Below are 23915 nucleotides of genomic sequence, written 5' to 3'. Positions count from 1 at the left end.
TATTGCAAGTTTTAAAGGGAGGCGCTGGAAGGAATTATCACCTGCGGGACAAATCTCTGCCAACAACACCCTGGCAAATACCATCAATCCCTCTCGACCACATTTACATAACATCTTAAACCTGTGAGGAGCTTGTTTTAGGCAAATAAAGACTACTGGGTGATAATGGGCGGAGAGAGATAGTTTGACACCTTTATGTCACTTAGGAACTGGTTAATGATGGAAAGAATGTGACCTATTTTCAGTGAGGAGCAAATATGTCTTTTTTTGGGGTGTGTGTGGGGGTTTGCTGTGAAATTCATTTAGATTACTAATTTAAAGGTCAATAATAAATGAAGTTTAGTCCCAAATTGCTTCTGTAAAGATGGATTCTACAATTCCTAAGGAAAAAAATATGGAAATGTGGAAATTCACAACTGCGTGACACCTGAACAAACTTTTACCTGCAGATGAAACTCATGGGATAAAATAAAAAAAATATTTACAGTTACAGATTGTGTGGTGAGATTATATTTCTCCCCCAAAATGCGCAAAAAGTTCATTGAACTATTATGTTTCAGTACATTAGTGGATCCCTTTTTGTAAACCCTACAAAGCTCTTATGTCTTTTAAGACTTACTTGTTGAAATAAACGTCAGTAAGTTTATATAATAATCCATGACGCGATTTTTAAATGTATTTATTTTTTGCCATGCGTAAAATGATTTGCTGTAAGAAACCGGCTGTTGTTAAGTGAAAGCAGTTGAAACTAAGTGTACCAGGATTGTGGGGTGGGTGGGGTGGACGTGTTTCTCCTCCTTATCACGCATTGCTGCGTTCGTTTATGTAAATGCGTGAATTTGATTTTCCAAAGGACAGCCCTTTTCTTTGCCCAATGAAAACGAACCGCGGCTGACACCTGGCTATAAACCCAGGAAGGAGCGCAACGTCCAAATCAGAAATCTGTAGGAAAAAAAAAACAAAAAAAAAAAAAACTCCCACAGAGGCGCATCAGGCAAGACGAGTGGAGACAGCCACGATGACTTCCAGCGAGATCCAGATCCCCGGAGAGGTGAAGAGCGACCCCGCTGCTCTCATGGCATCCCTCCAGCTGATGCCCTCCCCGGTGCCCAACCCGGAGATCAAGTACACAAAGGTCGGTTTCTCTTTCTCTTTCCACCGCCGAACATCCAGCGCAGAGACTCCAGTTGTTTCTGTGTGAGTCTGCAGCCAAAAAGTTTTTTAATGTGTGTGTGTGCGTGTGTGTGTGTGTGTGCGTGTGTGTGTGTGTGTGTGTGTGAGCAGCTGATGTTCAGAATATCAGACCGAGGTCACGCAGGACAGTGGGAGCTCTGACTAACTCTTATGAACCTTCACGCTGTAACTTCCAGTTCAGTTCAGTTCAGACTAGAAGACATGACGATTTTAAAATCCGGATTTTATTTTATTTTTTTTAATTCCACGTCCACGTGTTGTGTGTAACTCAGCACTGAGTGATCTGAACTAGATTAGCAAAGTTACACTAATATTAAATGCCTTCTTTATTTTATTTGTGTCTCTTTTACCTCATAAAGCAGATTTTATCCCTATATGTTCAAGTTACGTTTGAAACTGATTTTGTCGTTTGCTGTCTGTAATTGAATTTGGGTTCAATATTTCAATTAATCTTGACAATTGATAGGATACAATTAAGTAATTAATCACTTTAAATACTTAGTTTGAATATATTATACATTGAAATATGTCTATGTATTTCAAAAGGTCCATTCAAATTTCTCTCTAGTGGCCTTTTTTTTGGATATATTGAGTGAGTGGTAAAGTTCTCAGTTTAATCAATGTGTTCAAGCAGACTTATTCTTTATACACAAAACAACCTAAATTTAGTTATTTATTATCGCCCATTAATTTTGTCGTCATATGTTTAATCTCGTTTTGCCCGACAGTCAAAGAAGTGTGTGTCTGCAGGGGAGTGAAAGAGGTGAGCATGAAACTAGAGCTGGAATCAAACGTGATCTTTATTAAATTCATTAAAAATCATGTCGCAGCTATGAATAAAAATGTAATTTCTCAAGGATTTGAATTCTAACAAGGATACTGTTAACTAACTGATAGTTAGTTATAGCGGAACACACCAACTAAACTCAGGCCATTACAGCTTCGAGGTTCTTTCCTCTCGGATTCTTGTTGTGTCCCGTCATCATTCTCTGCTGGGATGTTGCCACCGAGCAAAACTGGCTCTCCTAACTTGCACGGCAAGTGTTTTTATGATTGTGAGATGAAAGGGCACGCTTCCTAAAGGGCACATTCATAATAGCTAGTAAGCACTATTAACTTCTCTGCGTTCACACAAATGTCAGTGTTTTAAGTGCAAAGGGCACGCCGCTGCTGCACAGCGAACAGGACGGTACGTGTTGAGGAGCCTCTGTCGTGTTTACATTCCCTCACGGTGCAGAGGGTTAGTTAAAGGGGGGAACACAACCGGTATACAGGAGGAAATTTAGGGAGCGACTTGGTGAATTAACCCCCAGGAATTTGGATCATCCAGTCCCTGTTGGTTTGGTGGACATAGGGGGCAGAAGGGCCCTGATTTATGGGAACCCCCTGGCGTGGGCTCTCCTCACACCCTGTTCCTGTTCTCCACTCCACTGGCTACAACGGAAACAAGCAACACGTCTGATACCTTTATATTACTTTGTTTTTTTATACGCTTTGGTAAAGTTTTTTTTTTTTTCCCCAACACATAAAAAAAAAAAAAACAGTCAAGAATTTCAGTGACGACATCACCGTGACGGTTTCTTATTTCACAGTACAAAGATCACTTCTGGGCAACAACCAGAAAAAGGATATTAGGAGTAGTTTACAGGTGTGCTCCTACAACAGGGAAGCATGTGATAAAAATGTTACTGCAATCAACTTTTGCCCCTTGTCCTCTTCACCAAGTCGTGAACTCCTCACCCTCAAAGACAAGCTGATTGCAGCAGTGAAGTTATCCAATTTATGACTCCTGCTATTTATTAACCCCCCCCCCCAATAAGTCCAAATAGAAATAGAACTTTTCACACAACCTTTCTCTCCTGTAGCTAAAAGCGTGAGGAGGAAGTCTGTCTCTTGGTTCTGCTACCCCCTACCCCCACATAAAGCAAGAAGGCTCTAACAGCTGGGTTACAAGACGGAGACAGTTTAAAGGTTGATAGGAAGCCATAAATAAGAACTGCCATCGCGACTGGTTGTTGATGTTTTTCCACGTGTATTAGACGTGAAGAAAAAGACCCTGTTTTATAAATAATTCAGTCAAATAAAGGACTTTTGCTGCCCTTTTTTTTTTTTTTTGGGTGGTTTTAGAGATGGGGGAGGGGGGTGAGTCTTTTTCACACCAGTCGGTGATAATGAGACATTAAACCAGACACTTTGTTGGGACTAATTTTACAGGAATGGAAGTCCATAAATTTAAAACTCACTTTGAAAAAACAACCTGTAAAATTTTATATTGTTTGAGGTAAAAAAAAAATGACAGGTGAGAGGATAGAGTGAGTTTTAGTTTGGTTTTGAAAGCATAGTGCCTTTTTAAATATTCTTAAAACATTTGGCTGAAAGAATTTACAAGAAAAAAAAAAAGCATTTTGAAATTGTGGCTTTTAATTCCATGTTTGGTTTTGTTGTAGTTTACTGTATTTTCCGCACTATAAGGCGCACTGGATTATAAGGCTCACCTTCAACGAATCACCTATTCATAAAAAAACAAAAACAAAAAACATTCATACATAAGGCGCACTGGATTATAAAACACATCTGAGAACTCATCTTCAATGAATGGTCTATTTGAAAAAAATTTTCATACATAAGGCATATATAATTTCTTATTGGATTATAAGACATTGAGAAAATTAACGGTTTTTAGGTGCGCCTTATTGTGCGGAAAACACTGTATTTATTTAATAGTGTAACAAAACTGATTCAGATATAAAGGCCTAACAAGGACCATGTTGAGCAGTCAGTTTTCCACATTGTCTGACTTAAAGATCTCTAGATTTAATTTGTTGTAAATTTTCTTCAGCGAACCTGTGCAGAACCGCTGATTTGTAAAGAAGTCCACGCTGAGGCATCCACTCAGTGTGGATGAATTAGAGGCTCCATCAATCTGTCACTGATTGAGATAGCACAGATGGAGGCTTTTGGGGGCTCCCTGATGCTAGCTGCTGTCCAGCAAGATGTAAATTATGACCCTGTCTCACTGTGTGGGTTAGTGGCCCTGGATCATCACAGCCTGACCTGCAGCTCTTTGAGTTATTCACTTCAAAACCACCATCTTACTGCGATCAAGATCAAACAGAGCCAAAGTTAGGAGATACTGTGCACCGAAATGATTTATCACAAAGAGCACAGCGAGATCCCCCCCCCTCCTCCCCATAACCACCCCCCCTCAACTCCACCACCCCCCCCAGGGATACACCTCATGTCTCTCCGCCTTTGCTTACACAACTTCAGCGTTCACACATACACAGCCACATACTCTCCTAAAAGGCATCTCTTTGATTGTGACAGGGTAAGTGTGCGCCACCATTAATGTGTCCATTGGTGTGAAATACCCACTTGTGCAGCGAGTGTAAATTTTCATCTTAGCAGACACGTCAGCATCACGCCCCCCACCCCCCCCGTCTCTTAATCACCGCTTAAGGAAGAGCAGTGACAGCGAGGTTACCCAGTTAACTTCCCATACCTTCAGTCTGCAGCCCTTTTGACAAGGAATGTGTAAATCTTCAAGATGTCATTATGAAAAACACTGGGCTCCATAAATCTGTTAGGATAGTCTCTTTCTCCACTGAGATCGGCACACAAGCTGAGACACAAGTGCTTTTTTTCTGCATATTTATTTGTCTGCGGCAAAAACCGTCACATTTCTTTTAAAAATTACTTCCTCTTTGTCCAATAATCCCACAAGTAAAACAATTCTTCTTTCAACGTTTCCCTGACCTGAGATTTAAAGAAAGGTTAAGTACACAGGAAACCCATCAAACCTCATATGTCAGAAGAACAAAAGAGCTACTAGTGAGTAGAAAAGGTCAATTTTACTATCAAAATCAAGAAAAATCAAAGTGCATGAAACCTTTATCTTTCGGTTTATCTTCCTACACTCTTTCATGTTTTATTTCAGCAGTACTGTGGAACAAGCTTGATATACTTTGCTGAGGGACTCATTTCGGCATGAAGTCTGCGAAATGATATATTTTTGTGAAGTGATTCCAAGTTCTCTGGAATTTTGCTCTGCTGTGATGTTTGAAAATGGAAGCAAAGTTTTGAGGATTTATGTGTGCTGATTTGATAAATTATCGGCCGAACAAACTGTTGCTTTAAACTATGTATACACTGGAGGAGAATCATCATCACTGAGAAACATCATACAAATAATGCATTCAGTTTTAAAACCGTCTTTTGTGCAAAATCCTTGCTGCGGTGATGTTTCACCGTCTGATCTGATTTCGGACGACCAGGAGAAACGCTTCAAACGAGTGAATGAAGTGAAACAGAGAAAAAAGTCGCTCGTATTTGTAGTCTTATATCAAATTAGTGTTTCTGTGAACAACTTGAGCTGCTCGCCCACACACACCATCCAGACAAAGACGTTTTTCCAGCCTGTGACAGCGAGGTCGCCCTCGCCTAAAAACGAGGAGCGCAGGATTGGCATTGTCTGAGGGAGTGTGAATAAAAAAGTTGAAGGCTCCATGGTGCTATACATGAGGAGAGGAGTAGAAAAAAAAACAAAACACCAGCTGGCCTCCACTTTCACATGCTCTCCACTCACTTGTAACAGCAGCAATTATTAGAGTTTTGAAACCCATCCAGATCCAGAGAGGAAATAGAGATCCTGTGATAGGGGAGGATATGAAACTTCCTGCACAGACGAGTGTTGCAGGTGCCCGGCTAGGATTCATCTGGCTGTGGAATCTTGGCGTGTTGTGTATAAACACACACATGTACGTAAACCCTCCTGCACCCTCCACCCTCCCACCCCTCAATCCCACCCTTGAAGAAAAACACAAGAACTTACGTGGTCTTTCAGACATTAGCATCTGAGCTGTGAGAAGGAGCACAAAAGCCAAACAGATGTTTTGTTGGCTGCAGAAAATAATTTGGCACTTCCTCCACTTCTTCTTCCTTCTGCTGCAGTTCACTCGTAAAAATTCTGTTTGTAGGAAAAAAGTGAAGAACGTTAAAATCGCCGAAGTTTAGATGTTGCAAATTGAAGAAATCCTGATTTTTATTCGAAGAAGTTGACCCCTGTAGGAAAAAAATTAAATCTACTTGTTCATTGTGTCCTGTCTATGTCCGCTTGGTCAGCTTGTCTCTCTTTAGTTTCTGTGATTGACAGTTTTTCAGAAAAAGATTGGAAGACGTGAAAGTTTTACGTCTTCCTGTGGTGCAGCATTCAGCATTAAGATTAAAGATTATAATTAAGATTAGCATCCATCCTCCTGATGAATCAGGCATTACACTATTTTCCGCATTATAAGGCACACCTTCAATGAATGGCCTATTTTAAACCTTTTTCATATATACTGGATTATAAGGCTCACTGTCAGTTTTTGAGAAAATTATATGTCACAACTTCAGCTAGAGTTTCATAATGTGATAAATTTGATAAATTAAAATACGTTAGTGCAAACTAAAGGGAAAAAAAATGTTTTCATTCCCATTCTCTTGATTCCAACTTAAATCGAAGTACTTGCAGATTTTTATAAACACCAAACCGTCATGTGGCGCACAAGCAACAACCCTCGCCAGCAAGTGGGAAAGAAACACTTATCATTTATCATTGGTGTACTTGTTTTTTCCATCCTTGTATTCTTTGCCCACCTCATCCAAATGATCCAAAAAGTAATTTTAAGAAACCTTGAGAGTTGATTTATCTCTCAGGCCTGTCATCTTAATCAAGTCTCTCAATGGAACGAGACAAAAGTCCAACACCAGTCCGAGCCCACAGAGAGGGCCAAGCCAAGCGGCGGCTGACAGTTGTCCTTTTCTGGCCATGATTTAGGTGGTGGACCGCTCCACTGTTCTCCCGCTTCATCCGTTCTTCTTTAGCAGTGTCTTGTGAGAGGGGTTACGCCATGTATAAAGCTACCCATGGTCTGCATTCTTGCTTGGACTGTTGAGGCTGTCAGGGGGCTCCCCCTGATTTAGGGCACCCAACTTCAGTGGCCCCTATAAATTTAAAAACTAATTCAGTGCTCTACAGGACTTTCTGTTTTTGTAGCTGGCCCTCTGCTCCTTATCATTACTGACAATTTTATGAAGTGCTCTTAATGAGTGTCAGATTAAAGGTGGCCCCTGAGAAGAGCGGAGAGCGCAGCCTCCGTCTATCTCATTAAGGTGTGTGTGTGTGTGTGGGGGGGGGGGTGGTGGTGGTGGTGTCGGTACGTTGGAACCAAAGAGGAATGATCCTGTAATGTATGGTTCTTGCGGGGTGGTACATACTGATCGCCATAAAACGTCTGTATGTGAGTTATTCATACACAGCGTCCACATTATGAGCCTGCGAGCCGTGGGAATGAAGAGGAGGAGGAGATGGAGGAGGAGGAGGAGGAGGAGGAGGGAGGTAGAGGGATGTGTTTGCTCCAACAGTTTTCAGACTCCCTGGAATTTTATACCAAAAACCTTAAAAGTAAGCACAACGAAAACATTTACAGCCAATTAAATAGTAGTTAAAGGCCAGTGTTTATGGAGGTAAACATGGTGAAGAGTCCAGGGCGGCTCAGGCCAGCGGGATACTTGAACCCCTGATCTCAGGTTTGTTCTTGCAGCATCTGAACTCCTCTAAAGTAGGACGGTAAAAGCACACATAAACATAGAGATAGATTTGTGTGAGCAGATGTTTTCCTTACACTCCATCCATCAGACGGACTGACAGTCATTAAAAACATTGTGTGAGTAGTCGCTCTAATGGATCTAAACATGTCAGCCACAGAGGAGCTTTTTTTTTTTTTTTTTTTTTTAAACATGCATTAAAAAACCCCAAACGTATATATTTTCAATCTGAAATCACATTTTGATCCTCTTTTTCATCAGGTTGTTTTGCTTCCACACCGCTTTCATAACTCAGCTCTTGCAGCTCTGTTGAACATTCTTTGTCTCGTTGTCGTCTCTGCCGATCATATCTGATGTTAGATGTTTGAATGTGTCCTGTTCCCAGGTGGTTCTTTAATGGAAAACTCGCTTTAACGCATCGCAGAAACCGAGCACGGCACATGTTTTATGATCTCGTAAACGAGCAGTGATGTTGTGAAACGCGTGTGTGTATGTGTGCGTATGTGTGCGTGTGTGTGTGGATGGGAGGGTGGGGGTATGGTTTCTGGTAGGGATTTATCTCCCATACACACACACACACACTAACACACACACACATACACACACACACCCCTTTGTCTGGATAGTGGAGCACTCCCCAGAGAGCAATGCTGGACAGGCAGGAATCTCTGTCCAGATTTGCAGAGATTCTCCCATATCCCTTACACAAGAGTCTAGAAGAGCTGGGGCTCGTCTGCAGTCATGTTGATGCAGCCAACATGGTGTAATGACACCACTGCTAAACATAACTTACATAAACACAGAAAGAAAAAAAAAGCAAACAGCCAATCCTTATCTCCCACTCAACTCCACCTCAGCTGCATTATAGTCAAATGAATCATTTGAATTAATACATTTAATCCACCAGTCTCATTAATCAATTTGTATTTCCTTCAATATTCATTTTAAGTTGGTTTCTTCTTTCCTAAAATAGCAAAAACTATGTTTTTCTTGCAGATTTTCATCAACAATGAGTGGCAGGATTCTGTGAGTGGGAAGGTCTTCCCTGCGTACAACCCGGCGACTGGAGAGCAGATCTGTGAGGTCCAGGAGGCAGACAAGGTGAACTACAGCAGAGCATCATCTTCTCTACCAATGAGAAAAAGTTGTTTTTTAATACTCATATAGTTATAAAATATTTTTATGTCCCAACAGAACACTAAGAAAAAACTGTGTAGCAGAGGTGAAAGTTATGCAGAACAGCCCTTGACAGTGTTAGGCTGCAGTAATGGTTGATAGGATCCTATTATTTATGCAAAAAAGTATGAGTTGTTGTATAAGAATAAAAAAGTGATAGTGAAATATATTCCTCTAAAAAGTAGAGCTTTTCCAGCAAGTAGAGTTTTCTTTGGATAAATTATTTTCCTCTAATGAAAATCTAGTTTCAGTTCCTTTAAGTTTTTTAGTATTCAAATTATTTTCAGTTCTTCTTATTTTGACAACATTAAGTAAAATGAAAATGAAAGAAATCCTGACAATATGCACACAATTGCATGACAGTATTCAGTATTCATTCATTCATTCATTCATTTTCCGCTGGTGTCTTAGGCTGATGTGGACAAAGCCGTGCAGGCGGCTCGTCTGGCCTTCTCTCTGGGCTCCGTGTGGCGAAGGATGGACGCCTCAGAGAGGGGCCGTCTGCTGGCCAAACTGGCTGACCTGGTGGAGAGAGACAGTGTCTACCTGGCAGTGAGTTAACATCAGCATTTCTCTCTGTGAGATAATAATGTAATGTGTAGAATGTCCTAATGTATAACGTCAGTGTAATCCACCTATTCATCCGTGTTGCGTCTGAGGCTTGTAGCAGCATACCTCTACTTGGAATACTATAATATGAAAAGTCACAACAATACCAATTGTCTATCTGTATGTAAATTCTACCACATCTATTCCATCCTGCAAGGATCATTGAAAATGCTAACAATAATAAAACAAATGATACCAAATAAATAAATAGTTCAATTCCATCAGATTCCAGCTGTGATATTCAGTTATGCACCATACAGTACACCTATACCTGTGTTTATATATTTCTAAGTGCCCTGTATTAGACTGTTGTCAGTCTAGTTAATTTTAATCTCATTTAATGCCCTTCTTGCTCATCATCAATGTGTTTTTAAACAAACACGACCTCTAACTCTAACTGTAACTCAGAGTTTGTTTGCGGTTCACTGTTATTTCCATGTCTCATTACACCCCTGAGAGAGTGATAAGGCTGGAACCGTATTGAATTATGTGAGGATTATAACGCATCATCATATATTCCTCACATCGTGTGCCCCCCCCCCTCCCCCCGTCTCTCTTCAGACTATTGAGACACTAAATGGTGGGAAGCCTTTCCTGCCAACCCTGTTTGTGGACCTCCAAGGAACCATAAAGACACTGAGATACTTTGCTGGATACGCGGACAAGATCCACGGAACTACGATTCCGATGGGTAAGACTTCAGCAGAGCTTTAATGACGGACAGACACTTTTCATATTTTAAAGACACAATTTGAAAAGTGAAAGTGGATGACGGCTCATATTTGTCCCTGAGGAGAATTTAGAGACACATTTATGTGATGTTTTGGGTAAAACCCCTGCCTGGTTATTGGCTTCAGACAAAGATAAAAAACAAAGAATTAGATAGATAGATAGATAGATAGATAGAAAGATAGATAGATAGATAGATAGATAGATAGATAGATAGATAGATAGATAGATAGATAGATAGATAGATAGATAGATAGATAGATAGATAGATAGATAGATAGATAGATAGATAGATACTTTAATAATCCCGGTGGAATAATAGTTTTGTTTGTTTATTTGTAGTTTTACTGTGTTTACATCTGCAATAATTTAATTATCTGTAAATACAGCAACATTATCTTTTAAATGTATGATTATTGTTGTTTGTTGTGACAGTTTTATACCTGTAAGAGCAGACAAAAGTGAATCCTATACTATTTCAAAGGTCACTTCAATCATTTTTATCTATTTATCAATCCATTATTATAGAAGAAAAATAGCTTACAGCTTTGGCACATTTTATTAAAATGAAAACAAAAGCATCTATGGAAAAAGCAGAGCAGAAAAGTAAGGTATCAACTCAATCTCGAGATGAAGCCTTATTGTCCGGTGGAGTCACCATATTCCCTCCTCTGAGGCAACTGAATCTGGAGCTGGGTGAGAGGAAAGTTGGCTTTCTGCTACAACAGGAAGCATGAAAAGGAAACAGAGTAAGAGAGAGGAATCTCCTGATACCATGGCATTGTCCCTCTCTTCTTTTGTACTGGTCTGCCAAACCAGCCACGGTGAGCATTTTCCCAGGGCTTTATTTTTTGTTGTAGTAGACTTTCAGAGAAAATATTCCTGCAGCTTGTGTGTTGCCAAGATGTCAAAAATGCTGTTTGTTGTTGTTGGGGTTTTTTTTAGCTTATAAGCAGGACTTTTATCAGCAGCAACACCTGAGCATCTTTCTAGTCTTGCGTGTTCTGGTGAGCTCATTGTGTTGGATTTGCTTCATACAGTGTGAAATGAATAGGGAGTCATTGTGTGGGGCACCTTTGTCTGTGAAGTTTGATATAGCTTACATGGCCTGTTCCAAGTTGAAATATAAGACAGTTGTAGGAGTCATACTTTCAAACAAATCCGGCAGATACTGGAGTTCCTCCGGCAGCGTTAAAGCCTGATTTGCTTAAGTTTGCTCTTCTAACAATAATTGTTTTGAAAGTTCCAACATCCAGTGTGAATTAAGGAAACACATGACAGACTTTACTGCCATTTATGTTTCCATTGTTATGCTTTCAGTGCAGACCGGTGGCTTCTCATCTACCGCTGATCTGTCCAGTCCAAATGCAACATGAGGCAATGTTTCATTAGCTGTCCACTGTTGTAAATTTATGCACACATTTCTCAATATCAATTGTTTTTGTGGGGGAATGAACAAGCATGGCACACCCTGAGTAAGTACCTCCTTTTTACTTAAGTAATGCAAGAAGAATGAGAAAACCTTTCCAGCATAACACCCATCTCTGTGACCTAAAACAGTTACACACATGCCTGTGCTGTAGGAGGCTCGGATGAAATGTAATCTCTCACCAGAGTAAAGTAACCAGGAATGTTGCCTGTGGATTCATTTACAAATTAACATGTTGAGTTGGACGACAATGGGGGGGGTGGGGTGGGGGGGTATCAGGTGGTGGCATTTCTCAAGTGTTTCAGCCATGATTTGTCAAAGTTTAAGCTACAAAAGACTAACTAACCTTGTTATCTCATTTCTCTCTCTCTAACTCTGTGTGCGTGCGTGCGTGTGTGTGTGTGTGTGTGTGTGTGTGTGCTTGCTGCACATGTGTTCCTCCACAGATGGAGAGTATCTGACATTTACCAGATATGAGCCCATTGGAGTTTGTGGACAAATTATCCCTGTGAGTATTCGCCTTCTTACAAGTGAGATACATGAAGTATACAAAGACACGCTAAAGAAAAGAGAGATAAGAAGGAATTGACTGAGTTTAAAAGAGATGCTGGAACCATTTCTTCAGTCTGTTTGTGGAATTATGTTCTGTATTTCCCAGCAGTTCCCTGACAGTTTCCGTCTGTTTGGGTAAATCCTGCTGGCAAGTCCCAGAAATAACAGTGCCAGTGATCTTGAGTACAAGGTTTTCTAGACTTTTCTGGACTATAAGGCGCACCTTCAATGAATACCCTATTCTATAACATTTTTCATATACAGTGGTACCTCTACTTATGAAATTAATTGGTTCTGGTAAGAAATTACGTAAGTAGAAAATTACGTAAGTAGAGACGCGTTTTCCATGCAAATGCCCTAATCCGTTCCAAGACCCCCAAAATTCCGACATAAATGTTTTATAAAGCATAAAAATGCATCAAAACATAACAAATACATGTTACGATTAGATTATTACACAATAAATGAGAGTTGTGCATAACGTAAAAAACAAAGAATAGAGTAAAGAATGATAATGATGGTCATTTACCTTTTAACAGCTGTCCTCATTATTTTTTGCCCTCTATGATTCAAGCGCTCCTATCTCACCATGCTGAACAACAGAGTGAATTCCAGTCCTCCTTTTGAACTTCTCCAACCACCCACGTGATGCCTTAAACTCCTTAAACTTCCTTAAGTTTTAATAACTTTGTGAATACAGATGCATTACGGCCATATTCTTTGGCCAGATCAACCAAACACATCCCCTTCTCATGCTTTTCTATTTTCTCTTGCTTTGTTTGTATGGACTAAAAACTCTTCTTCGTCTTTGCTTTTCCTTTTTTTCTCCATCACTTTCTTGGGGTCCATAGTGAATATGTACTGAAAAAGTTATTATATTTGCGTAAAACTATCAGAACACCTCACGGGTCGAGAGCCGAATGACGAGGACGCTGCATAGACACCTATCTAAATACACACAGAGGTCCCTCTTAGCCAATGGAATGCCAGGAACATGCTAGGTAATAGCCAATGGCAGAGCAGCTATGAGAATGTTGCGTATTTTTACCTTTCGTAACTCAAAATTTCTTTCGTAAGTAGAGGCAATATTTTCCAGTTGAGGCATTTCGGAAGTAGAAAATTTCATATGTAGAGACATTCATAAGTAGAGGTACCACTGTATAAGACGCACTGCCGGTTTTTGAGAAAATGAAAGTCTTTTAGGTGCGCCTTATAGTGCAGAAAATACCGTAATGAATAATGAGAAATGAGAGGCAGAAGAGTGAGTTGAGGGATTTAATGTAATGGGTTTGAGGAAAGGAGAATGGTGAGAAAGAAGGGAAAGATCAAGGAGCGAGAGACTCTGTTGATTGTGCTGGAGTGCAGAAAGCGTGTGGTTCTGCGTTGAGCCCCATGGGCTCCTGCGTAAAGCAAAAATAACACAAGCCTGTGTGCTGTACAGTGATACGGGGTTTATTGCACATGTGTTGCAATTTCCCGACTTTCTCAGAATGCTGTGGGAAGTGAAAATACTGTACAAGTGCCGAGAACATTTTCTCACTTGAATATGTTTAGACAGAGTGAAAATGAGAGAAAGTGACTTAAGAGCGATGAGTTATTGAGCTGGACTTGTGACCACCCAGTGTGTCAGATGTGTGATGTCTTTTTCCGGTGTGTGTGTGTGTGTGTGTGTGTGTGTGTGTGCGTGTGTGTGTGTGTGTGACAGTGGAACTTCCCACTGATGATGACAGCATGGAAGCTCGGTCCAGCGCTCGCATGTGGAAACACAGTCGTCCTGAAGCCGGCTGAGCAGACGCCGCTCACCTGCCTCTACATGGCGGCGCTCGTCAAGGAGGTAACCCCAACCGAATTTAACTCAACAAGTTCGCACTGTGTTCTTGACAAACACCTTATGTGTGGTAAATGTTAATTTAACCCCAAACTGACCAAAGAATATGAGTTTACCGTGTGTCACATGGTCACTTGGGGCATTTTTTCTGTCTGCTAACTCACAGCAAACTTTATTTTAATTATTTATTTGATTTCATCAGCTCAGGTGTTCATATTTCAGTGTGAGGTCCAGTGACTTGTAGTCCACAAAGTAATGAAAGTGATGATTTTACAGGTCCAGTGTGAAGGCCTTAGTGGCTGACCATTCCTTTATCTTGGCTTATAAAAGCAAGAGAAACATAAAATGTTACAGAGTCAGTATGACAAGTGCTTTTTCTTTCTGGGATTCTGCACAGACCTGGTGATGCAGAGGATGAAAACAAGATTATTAGATGCAGGTGACTCTCTAATGGAAGCCTCATTGTGGACATCATCCTCCACGTCTGCCACTAAACCCCCTTAAATCCTACAGACAGGGCCTTTAACACAGAATCACAGTTGTCGCAGGCCAAATTCAGTAACTTTTAGCGATGATGACTGAGAACAGTGCTGTTAGCCCAGCCATCTGCAGAGTATCCCTTCCCTTCCCCTAAAAGCCTGTTAAAAGACTGGGAAAATCATACAAGCAATCATAAGGCTATTATTGTTACAAGTCTTTGGCTTATAAGCTATTATGCTTCATTTATACCACGTAGTTTAAACCATAATTACGAGCGGCGCAATGGAAAAAAAGAAAAATTCACATCAACCTCTGACTTTGCAGTTTGATTTGCAGAAATCAGATGATATGTCTCGCTTGATTAAAATTACAGGCATGTCAGAAAGTGTTACTTCAAACCAAAAGCTGATGTTAACAGTAAGGGAAGAAAAATTTTTTTTGCTTCTTTTCATATGCTTTTTATTTAGATCTGGGTTTTACGTGATAACGATCTGTAACAAATACACAACACACCTGTTTTTTTTCTAGTTCTTTGGGCTCTGGATGAATTCAGTATTAACTCTTAAAACTGCATCAGTTTGCAGACACGGGAAGAATCTCAACTTTGTGACTTTGATTATATAGATTAAACAAAAAAAAAAGAAAAAAAAAAGCGGAATCCCAAAAGAAGGGCTCTCACATAGAACAATCCTGACACAAAGTGAGTAACAGGGCCTCATATGCAGAGCAGACAGTCGAACGTTGAAGATGTTGGATTCAGACTGTGTTGTAGCAACAGGGTTAATGAGTGTAATGTGATGTGTACAGTAGGGCTAAGTCAAACAGGATAGGATTAATGCAGCATCACATGCTCCTGTCGAGAAACCTAATCATGCTGGACAAATGTATCTGCATCCTCCCCCCCCCCATCACACACACACACACACACACACACACACACACACACACACACACACACACACACACACACACACACACACACACACACACACACACACACACAGCCCTCTCTGGCCTCACCTCTTTCTGGAGACTATCTGTCTGTTGCCTTCTTCTTTTTCATGTTCCGATCTGTGCTTGGTAGGGAAGCTGGGCCGGGTCCAGACCCCCACCCCCTCCCACCCCCACCACCCCCCCCCCGACACCGCCAGTGGTTTTGCTTGGCTCTGCTGTCATCTCCGCTTAAAGCTTGTTTCCTCTCATATTGTTTTGACAGGCTGGGTTTCCACCGGGAGTTGTCAATATTTTACCAGGATTCGGGCCAACGGCGGGAGCTGCGATCGCTTCACACATGGGCATAGACAAAGTAGCGTTCACAGGATCAAGCGAGGTAATTTTCTCTAATAAAACAACTCCGATCAACAGCTGCTTACTGCTCGCTGTCAGCGACACAGTCACCAACATGTGCAGAGCATAAGAGCAGGCTGGGTAATTAGAGGACTTTGTTTTCCTGTATTGAAGTCTGGATGACAAACGACTGCATTAAGAAGCGTGCCCTGTCATTACTGCTCATGACAGGTGGGGTCTGATTTTATCTCGCACACATGCACATATTTGCTTGTCCTAGAGCACACAAACACATCTATGGAAGCAAAGCGTCTCCTGCTCTCTGTTTCACTGTCTCTTTCGTCTTAACAAACTACCACATCCTCTGAAATTCATATTGGGACGCAGGCAGGAAAATAAACCATCAAGAACATGCCACGCTAGGTGTTGAGCTCTCTGAGGGGTGGTGATCCAAACACATTCCTTAGACCAGAGTGTCAGCCATATTTTGTGTGTGTGATCATTTATAGACATCAGTTATTTCTAACCACAAACTAAACCATCTGATAGTAATCATTCACAGTAGTCCTGATGTACTATTTATCTTATGATGGGATCAGCCCGTAATGTTTGGATTAGACTTGTGGTAGTGTTTTCCACCTGTTCTTTTGTTAACCTATGGAGGAAATGACAGATTTAGCCATTTTAATTTTTCAGTAATTTTAAAAAAAAGTCTTTTAAAAAGGACTTTAGTTCAGTTTTAGTTGCTAAAGTCATTATATTTAATCTAATTGCAATCTAATTGCAGTATTTACATTATCAGTTCCATGTTATGCAGGTAAAACACATGTCATGTTCAGGTGAGCTAGCCAACATGTTAACTCATCCAACATCAGCTCAGATCATTAATAATTCTGCTGCTGTTAAACTGCAACCAAGCTGAGTCAGCGAGGCAAAGGATGCCACGACACCGACACGTTTAAATAACTTAAATCTAAGCTGGTGAATAACAAATTAGTTGTTATTATAGCAAATATTCATTTTTTTGATATTTCTAGTTTTGTGTATTTGTATATTGTTGGATTTGTTTCAGTGCAACCTGATGTTAACATTCTGCTACTAACCTCCTGCTCACTGTCAAAAGCTTTCATTATAAAATGTCATATATTTATACGTGTTTTCTGCAGTTTGGCTCGGTTCCTTCTGCACGACTTTTATTCATGGGCTGTGTCATGATAGCTGTTAATGAAACCACATTTGCAGGAAAATTCTTGGAGGTCTTCCCTTGAGCCTTGCGTGTTATACCACAAACATCCTTTTGTTTCATCATTATTAATTGAACATTTCCTTTGTGAGTTACACAGTTGTAGTTGTTTTTTTTTTGTTATATCTAATTTTCTTAACATTTCATGTGAGCTGGAGTCAATTACTGAGAGAATAAAGTGAGTACTGCTGCCCAGACAGTGAGTCACTGCATTAAAGTGGCAGGGGGGGGGGGGCACTGGTGACCACAGCATTTCCTTAGAGGGTGGAAGGTGGTTTTGTCGCTACAGGTAGATTTTAGGTCCACAGCTCATCCTCGTCCTGACGTGCATGTGGCTGTGTCTCTGAAGAGCCGACACGCACCACAGCATGTTTCCTCTGAATAAAGTCACGCTAACCTCTCCTTACTCAGCCTGTCTGTGATCAAAAACAGACAAAACTCCTCATCTGACCCGACAATTGTTGTGCTTTTTAATGCAGCTCCAGTAGTTTATTCATCTCAGTATTACAGTGACTCAGCTCCAACAGAAGATAGTGAGTCCTAGACGTGTAGGAGGTTGGAGTTTTTTTGTACTGGTCATTGAGGTGGCATTTTTCTGCATCATCCTGTCTGTTCTTTCTCAAAGGTGAATGTTTGTTTAAAGAGTAATTTTGGAAAATGCATACTTAAATACACCCTGACCTCCTCCAGCAACACTGTCTGTGGTGTTATTGTTTGGGGGGATGTCTGAATACCCTGCTAAGCCTGCTGACACAACCCAAGTAAATCGTTTGAGTGGGTGGATGGTGCACTTTAGTATTTTAATAATATATTCTACACTTACAAATGACGATCAAACCATAGAGGGGGGGGGGATACCTTCTAAAACTGTTCAATACCTTCAGCTGATTTAATGATCTGGCCACAGGCCTGCGTCTCTGAGAGTAAAAACGTCAGGACTTGTCCTTGCATAGGTCGGTAAGCTGATCCAAGAAGCAGCTGGGAAGAGTAACCTGAAGAGAGTGACACTGGAGCTGGGAGGAAAGAACCCCAACATCATTTTTGCAGATGCTGATTGTAAGCTTTTCATTTACTTATTATTCAGTGCTCCGTTTACACGTCTTCCTCACTTGGTGGTCCATCAACAAAGTTGTTTTGTTTAGTTTCCATCATGAGGACTTTCAATCATCGTGTAAATACACACAGACTGATCACCTTGAATTGCTCTAAAGCTCTGTGGCGCATATGAAAACTTGGATGGGTTGGTTTCATATGAATTCAAAGGGGCTCACCAAACTGGGGTTGCGGGGGCTTTCAGATGCTTTCAGCAGCCATGAGAGGGGCTCCCTAAGGCCTGTAAATCAGGAGAATGGACCCTGACTCAGTTGGGTGCTTCATCCGAGACCAATAAATCACCGGGGTCCGTTAACCCTTCGTGTGCAACAGCAGGATCCTGTCTCTCGGGTGTCAGGTGTCAGATTTGCAGAGGATGGCTCCAATAAATATTGGGGCAAATTTTGTAACAATATACTACACACATTATTTATTTTTTTTGTGTGTCGATTTGATTTTTATGCCCCACCAAAGACAGCAGATAGGGTTACCTTTGTCTGTGTGTAAGGAGGAACAGTCGTTCCACGCTCATCACCCCTGCTGGACAGAATTCAATGGAACTTTACTCAAGCTTAAAAGTTTGTTTCCATATTTCACAACTGAGCTTATCTAGCCACAGATGAACTAAAAGGTTTATAATCTGCTCTTTCCTAGTGGATCTAGCTGTAGAACAGGCCCACCAGGGTGTGTTCTTCAACGCTGGCCAATGCTGCACGGCAGGCTCTCGCATCTATGTGCAGGAGCCCATATATGATGAGTTTGTTCGTCGGAGCATAGAAAGAGCCAAGAAGAGGACTGTCGGCAGCCCTTTTGATCCCACTGCTGAGCAGGGTCCTCAGGTGAGGCCACCAGATCTCCTCATGGATCCTCAGCAGTACTCTTGTCTCTCCTACAAGCTTCTAAATGTTTCTCCATCTACTCTCCATTACAGATCAGTCGGGAGCAGCAGAATCGGGTGCTGGAGTTTGTCCAGAGCGGCATCAGCGAAGGAGCGAAGCTGGAGTGTGGAGGCAAAGCGCTGGGCCTGAAAGGGTTCTTCATCGAACCCACCGTGTTCTCTAATGTGAAGGACGACATGCGTATTGCCAGAGAGGAGGTACGTTCCTGAAGATCAGTGGCTTTAATCACCCCAACGTTAAATAAAAAAAAAAAAAGTACTTAAGATCAATAATCAGTGGCTTCTATTTAAGATTTACACAAACCTTTACGCAAAGGTTCCCAGTGAAGTGTTAAAAGTGAAAGGACTGGTAACGGTGCACATAGCAATTGATGTTTTAGACATCTTTAAACCACCTTATATTTGTTGGACTGTAACAATGGAAGCCATTTGTAAGATTTATGTTTTGTATCCAACGTCTAAATAACCGTACGTATGTTACTGTACTTCCTGTTTTATGAAACTACAAACATAACATGAGATGAATGGTGGTAACCCTCTCCTTGGCTCGTCACGTTTCTCTTTATATGAATAAGATGAAGTTACTGGAATGAGCGGTTCTGTAATCAAACCTTATGTTTTTATCTGCTTATAGATTTTTGGCCCCGTCCAGCTTATCATGAAGTTTAAAACCATCGAGGAAGTGATTGAACGAGCCAACAACACAGATTACGGTTTGGTTGGAGCTGTATTCACCACTGACATAAACAAAGCTCTGACCATATCCACAGCCATGCAGGCTGGCACTGTCTGGTGAGTTTAATTTACTTTGTTTTTGGGCTGCAATCAGGAATTTTTATTTGAGAAGTATCAACGTTTTCGGTTTGGCATCCAGAAACTGGTAACGTGCCACTTCTCTATCATTACACAGACCACAGAGTAATGTTCTCCTTCCCCATTCACTTTTTTTTTTTATCCACATAAAAAATAAATGCAATCTGCATGCGCAAGGTAACAATGCAGAAAAGTAAACTGACACCCTAATTTTGCAATTAGTCTTGATGAAAACGTCATAAAAGTTACTTCTTGAGTTCACTTAATATTGTTTTCTTTCTTTTGTAATTACCTACAGATGTCTTAAAGTAGGGTTGAAGTATAGCCAACATGCAGCATCTGCCAAGAGTTTTTCACCACTTGTCACAGTTGACTGCAATCCTCTACAAGCTGAGGAAATATTTTTCTAGTGTCCTTCATTCTTGATGCTGCCTAATCATCATCCCACTTCTTCCCTCTGCGGAGGATTTTATTTGATACTTAGACAAGAATCAAGCTTCTTTTTCTTACCTTTTGTTCCTCGACACGCTCCTGACTATTCCAAGCATGACTTCCTCCTAGGACGTGAACGACCACAGAAAACCACCGGTTTTAATCTAACTTCGAGGAATAAATAAGAATATTTTTTCAATTATAGTATTTTTTGTTCTATAAGGCACACCTAAAAGCTTTTAATTTTCTCAAAAAACCTTACAATCCAGTGCACCTTATACATGAATTATTTTTTTTAAATTGGCCATTTGTTGATGGTGCGCCTTACAGTATGAAAAATACTGTACTTTAATGGCTAAATAGATGAAACTGTTGAATCTCAATTTAGAGCAATGAAGTCTCTTATCTTCTACCTCTTGGTGTCTGTCTGTATCTGTGCTGTGACTTATGTAAGGAGTTACATTGACTTAACCTTCATTGAGATAAACTGACCATTGCATCACAAAACACATAATCCTCCCCCTCCTACAGAATTTTCTCCCATAACTCATCAGACTGCACCTTTCCCCAGCTGTGTCTGCTGATTAATAAGGGAATTATAATATTTTTAATACTTAATACAGCTGTAACACAACTGCTTTATGGACTCTTGTCATACCATATGAATCAAAAACACAAGTGATCTAAGTTTTGTGTATTTCCCAGGATAAACTGCTTCAACGCTCTGAGCACACAGTGTCCATTTGGAGGATATAAAATGTCTGGCAACGGACGTGAATTGTGAGTATGAATTGGTTGTCCGCCCGTAATTATTACTAATAATGACTTGACATCTTGAAAGCTTGTTTTACAAAATTACTCAACATTACACAAATCTTTATCTTGGAGGATATTGCAATATTTCTGCATTGGGACCCTCCAGAAGTTTATACACTATATTTCAAACCTGCTTGATCGTCTAAGCAACATGAGAAGCTACAACTATTTCCTGTTGTCTGTTTACAGAGGAGAAAGCGGCTTGAAAGAGTACTCAGAAGTGAAGACCATCACGATGAAGATGGTTGCCAAGAACTCTTAAGGCAGCCACACTTTCAGGAGGAGGTACCGTCTTCCTCATCACTGATTTGTCCACGGTGGTGAACCGAATTAACCGTAAAAACTAGTTATCTCTACCATGACTAGGCTGTGACCACTCCCTGCTCCCAGCTCCTCCAACAACTTTGCATTCCCGCCACGAACAGTCATCCGATCGGTGTCCAGACATCTCCTCGCCCTTGTCAACTGTCTCTTTTCTTACTGATAACCACTGAACTAATGTATACCTCCTCCACTATATACACTAAAGCACTCAGAGAGGATGGGGAGACCCCAATAAGAGCCCCCCCCAGCCCCACCCCAAGATGCTGGATGCTCAGAGACTCAGTCGCTGCACTTGCAAATATAACCTAACAACCTGATATTTGTTGCGAGGCAGGTTTGACTTGCAGTGTGTGGTATAATCATCAAAAACCTCATGTGTCATTGTCCTTGTAGAAATTATGCAAACATGCCAGGTCATGCAAGACCACTGATGTTGTTGCCTCTGTAATGTATGAATGAAATTTTAATTCAGAATTAAAACTGATTTCTAATTGTCTTTTTTTTTTTTTTTTTACATTTTAGTTTGTATGATTCAACACTGTATGTCAACCATTGACTGATGTAAACATGAAGATCTTAACCTCTTAAAAGCATTTTATTCTCACCTGCTAAGAGAAGTAGATGCATTTTAAACATGAAGTAACTGATTGTCACTGATTGTCCATCTATGTTTATGTTTATACAATCATATGTTATGAATATTATAAAATGACCATAGTTTTGTTTCAGTAAAACTTTTTTTTTTTACTGGAAACTGTATTTTTTTTGAGTCTTCTCTACATATTAAAACTCAGCAGCAACATTCACAGAGATATAATGACAACTTCAATCATAATCACCTATTGATTAGAATGAACATCTCACAGGCCTCATGCAAAAACCTCATTGATTATTCTTGTATATGAAGGGAAAAAACTGAAAAGACATATTTCTTACTATTACTTACTATTAACACATTGAATGCATATTTATTCGTCTATATTATTGATAATATTGAAGCAGTATGACAGCGTTTCTTCTTCTCAAGATTTCAAAACCCTAGTAGTCATTCCCAATTCTCCAACTGCTAGACAGTTTCAATTTGAAATTTAAATTAAAACTTAAAATGTAAATAAAACTTCAAATACCTCCTACAACACCATCGTGATTAGAATGACATCACTTCACTCAGCACGTAGCTCAAAGTATAGTGATGTTGTCATGATGCAGTCACTTCACATATTATGACAAAGTAAGAAATACAAAACACTTCTAAGTCCTTAATCCTGGAAACCACCTCAAGATTTAGAGTTGAATTATCAGTAAGTAATGATTTATTGATGAATGTATGATTTTTCATGATGGAGGATGTGGATCTGTTTTTCACAAAGAAATATATTGATTTAAATGATGGAGTCTCTTTGTGGGACCCTATAGCTCTCTTGCCCAAATATCTCAATTTTAGTTTTTAACACCCAAATCCAGATTATAATCTCTATCTAGATCTAATTCCATGTAGTATCGTAACATGCATTTTTCAACTCAGGATAATTTTAAGTTGCATAATATTGGAAATATAGCTCACTCTGGGGAAAAAAGGTACAGTGGTACCTCTACTTACTAATGTCTCTACTTACGAAATTTTGTACTTACGAAATTTCTCAGCAGGAAAATATTACCTCTACTTACGAAAGAAATTTCGATTTACGTAACGTAAAAATACTTTATCGGTTGATTCTTGAATCTCCCACCGGTTCTTGAACGCAGCATTCTCATAGCTGCTCTACCATTGGCTATTACCTAGTATGTATCTTCCTGGCATCCCATTGGCTAAGAGGGATGCCACTCCATGTCTGTGTGGAGCTAGAACGGTGCTTATGGAGTGTCTCGGCATTCGGCACTCGACCCATGAGGTGTTCTGATAGTTTTGCGCAAATATAATAACTTTTTCAGTACATATGGACCCTATGGACCCAAGAAAGTGACGGAGAAAAGAGGAAAAGACAAGACGAAGAAAAGAGTTTTTTTGTCCATACAAAGCAAGAGGTAATAGACGAGCATGAGAAGGGGATGTGTTTGGTTGATCTGGCCAAAGAATATGGCCGAAATGCATCTACAATCGACACGTTATTAAAACAAAAGGAAGTTTAAGGAGTTTAAGGCATCGTGTGGGTGGTTGGAGAAGTTCAAAAGGAGGACTGGAATTCACTCTGTTGTTCGGCATCGTGAGATAGGAGCGCATGAACCAAAGAGGGAAAAAAACAATTGGAACAGCTGTTAAAAGGTAAATGACCGTCATTATCATTCTTTATTCTTTGTTTTTTACATTATGCACAACTCTCATTTATTGTGTAATAATCTAATCGTAACATGTATTTGTTACATGTTTTGATGCATTTTTATGCTTTATAAAACATTTATGTCGGAATTTTGTGGGCTTGGAACA

General features: G+C 40.3%; 1 protein-coding gene across 1 annotated transcript; it reads left to right on the top strand.

Annotated features, from left to right (window-relative positions):
• The first annotated feature begins 705 nt into the window (after nt 1-705).
• aldh1a2 (aldehyde dehydrogenase 1 family, member A2) lies at nt 706-21986 on the top strand. Its single transcript, XM_068317676.1, has 13 exons — nt 706-1135; nt 8779-8883; nt 9370-9510; nt 10129-10258; nt 12172-12233; nt 13983-14111; nt 15802-15915; nt 18069-18171; nt 18862-19046; nt 19139-19303; nt 19740-19897; nt 21056-21130; nt 21356-21986. The coding sequence occupies exons 1-13, from the start codon at nt 1019-1021 to the stop codon at nt 21426-21428; spliced, it is 1557 nt and encodes a 518-aa protein (XP_068173777.1). The 5' UTR covers nt 706-1018; the 3' UTR covers nt 21429-21986.
• Nucleotides 21987-23915: the final 1929 nt, after the last annotated feature.

The sequence above is a fragment of the Antennarius striatus genome, chromosome 1, assembly GCF_040054535.1.
Source record: "Antennarius striatus isolate MH-2024 chromosome 1, ASM4005453v1, whole genome shotgun sequence".
NCBI lineage: Eukaryota > Metazoa > Chordata > Actinopteri > Lophiiformes > Antennariidae > Antennarius > Antennarius striatus.
The sequence above is the reverse complement of the archived record's forward strand: the minus strand, read 5'-3'. Positions and strand labels throughout refer to the sequence as shown.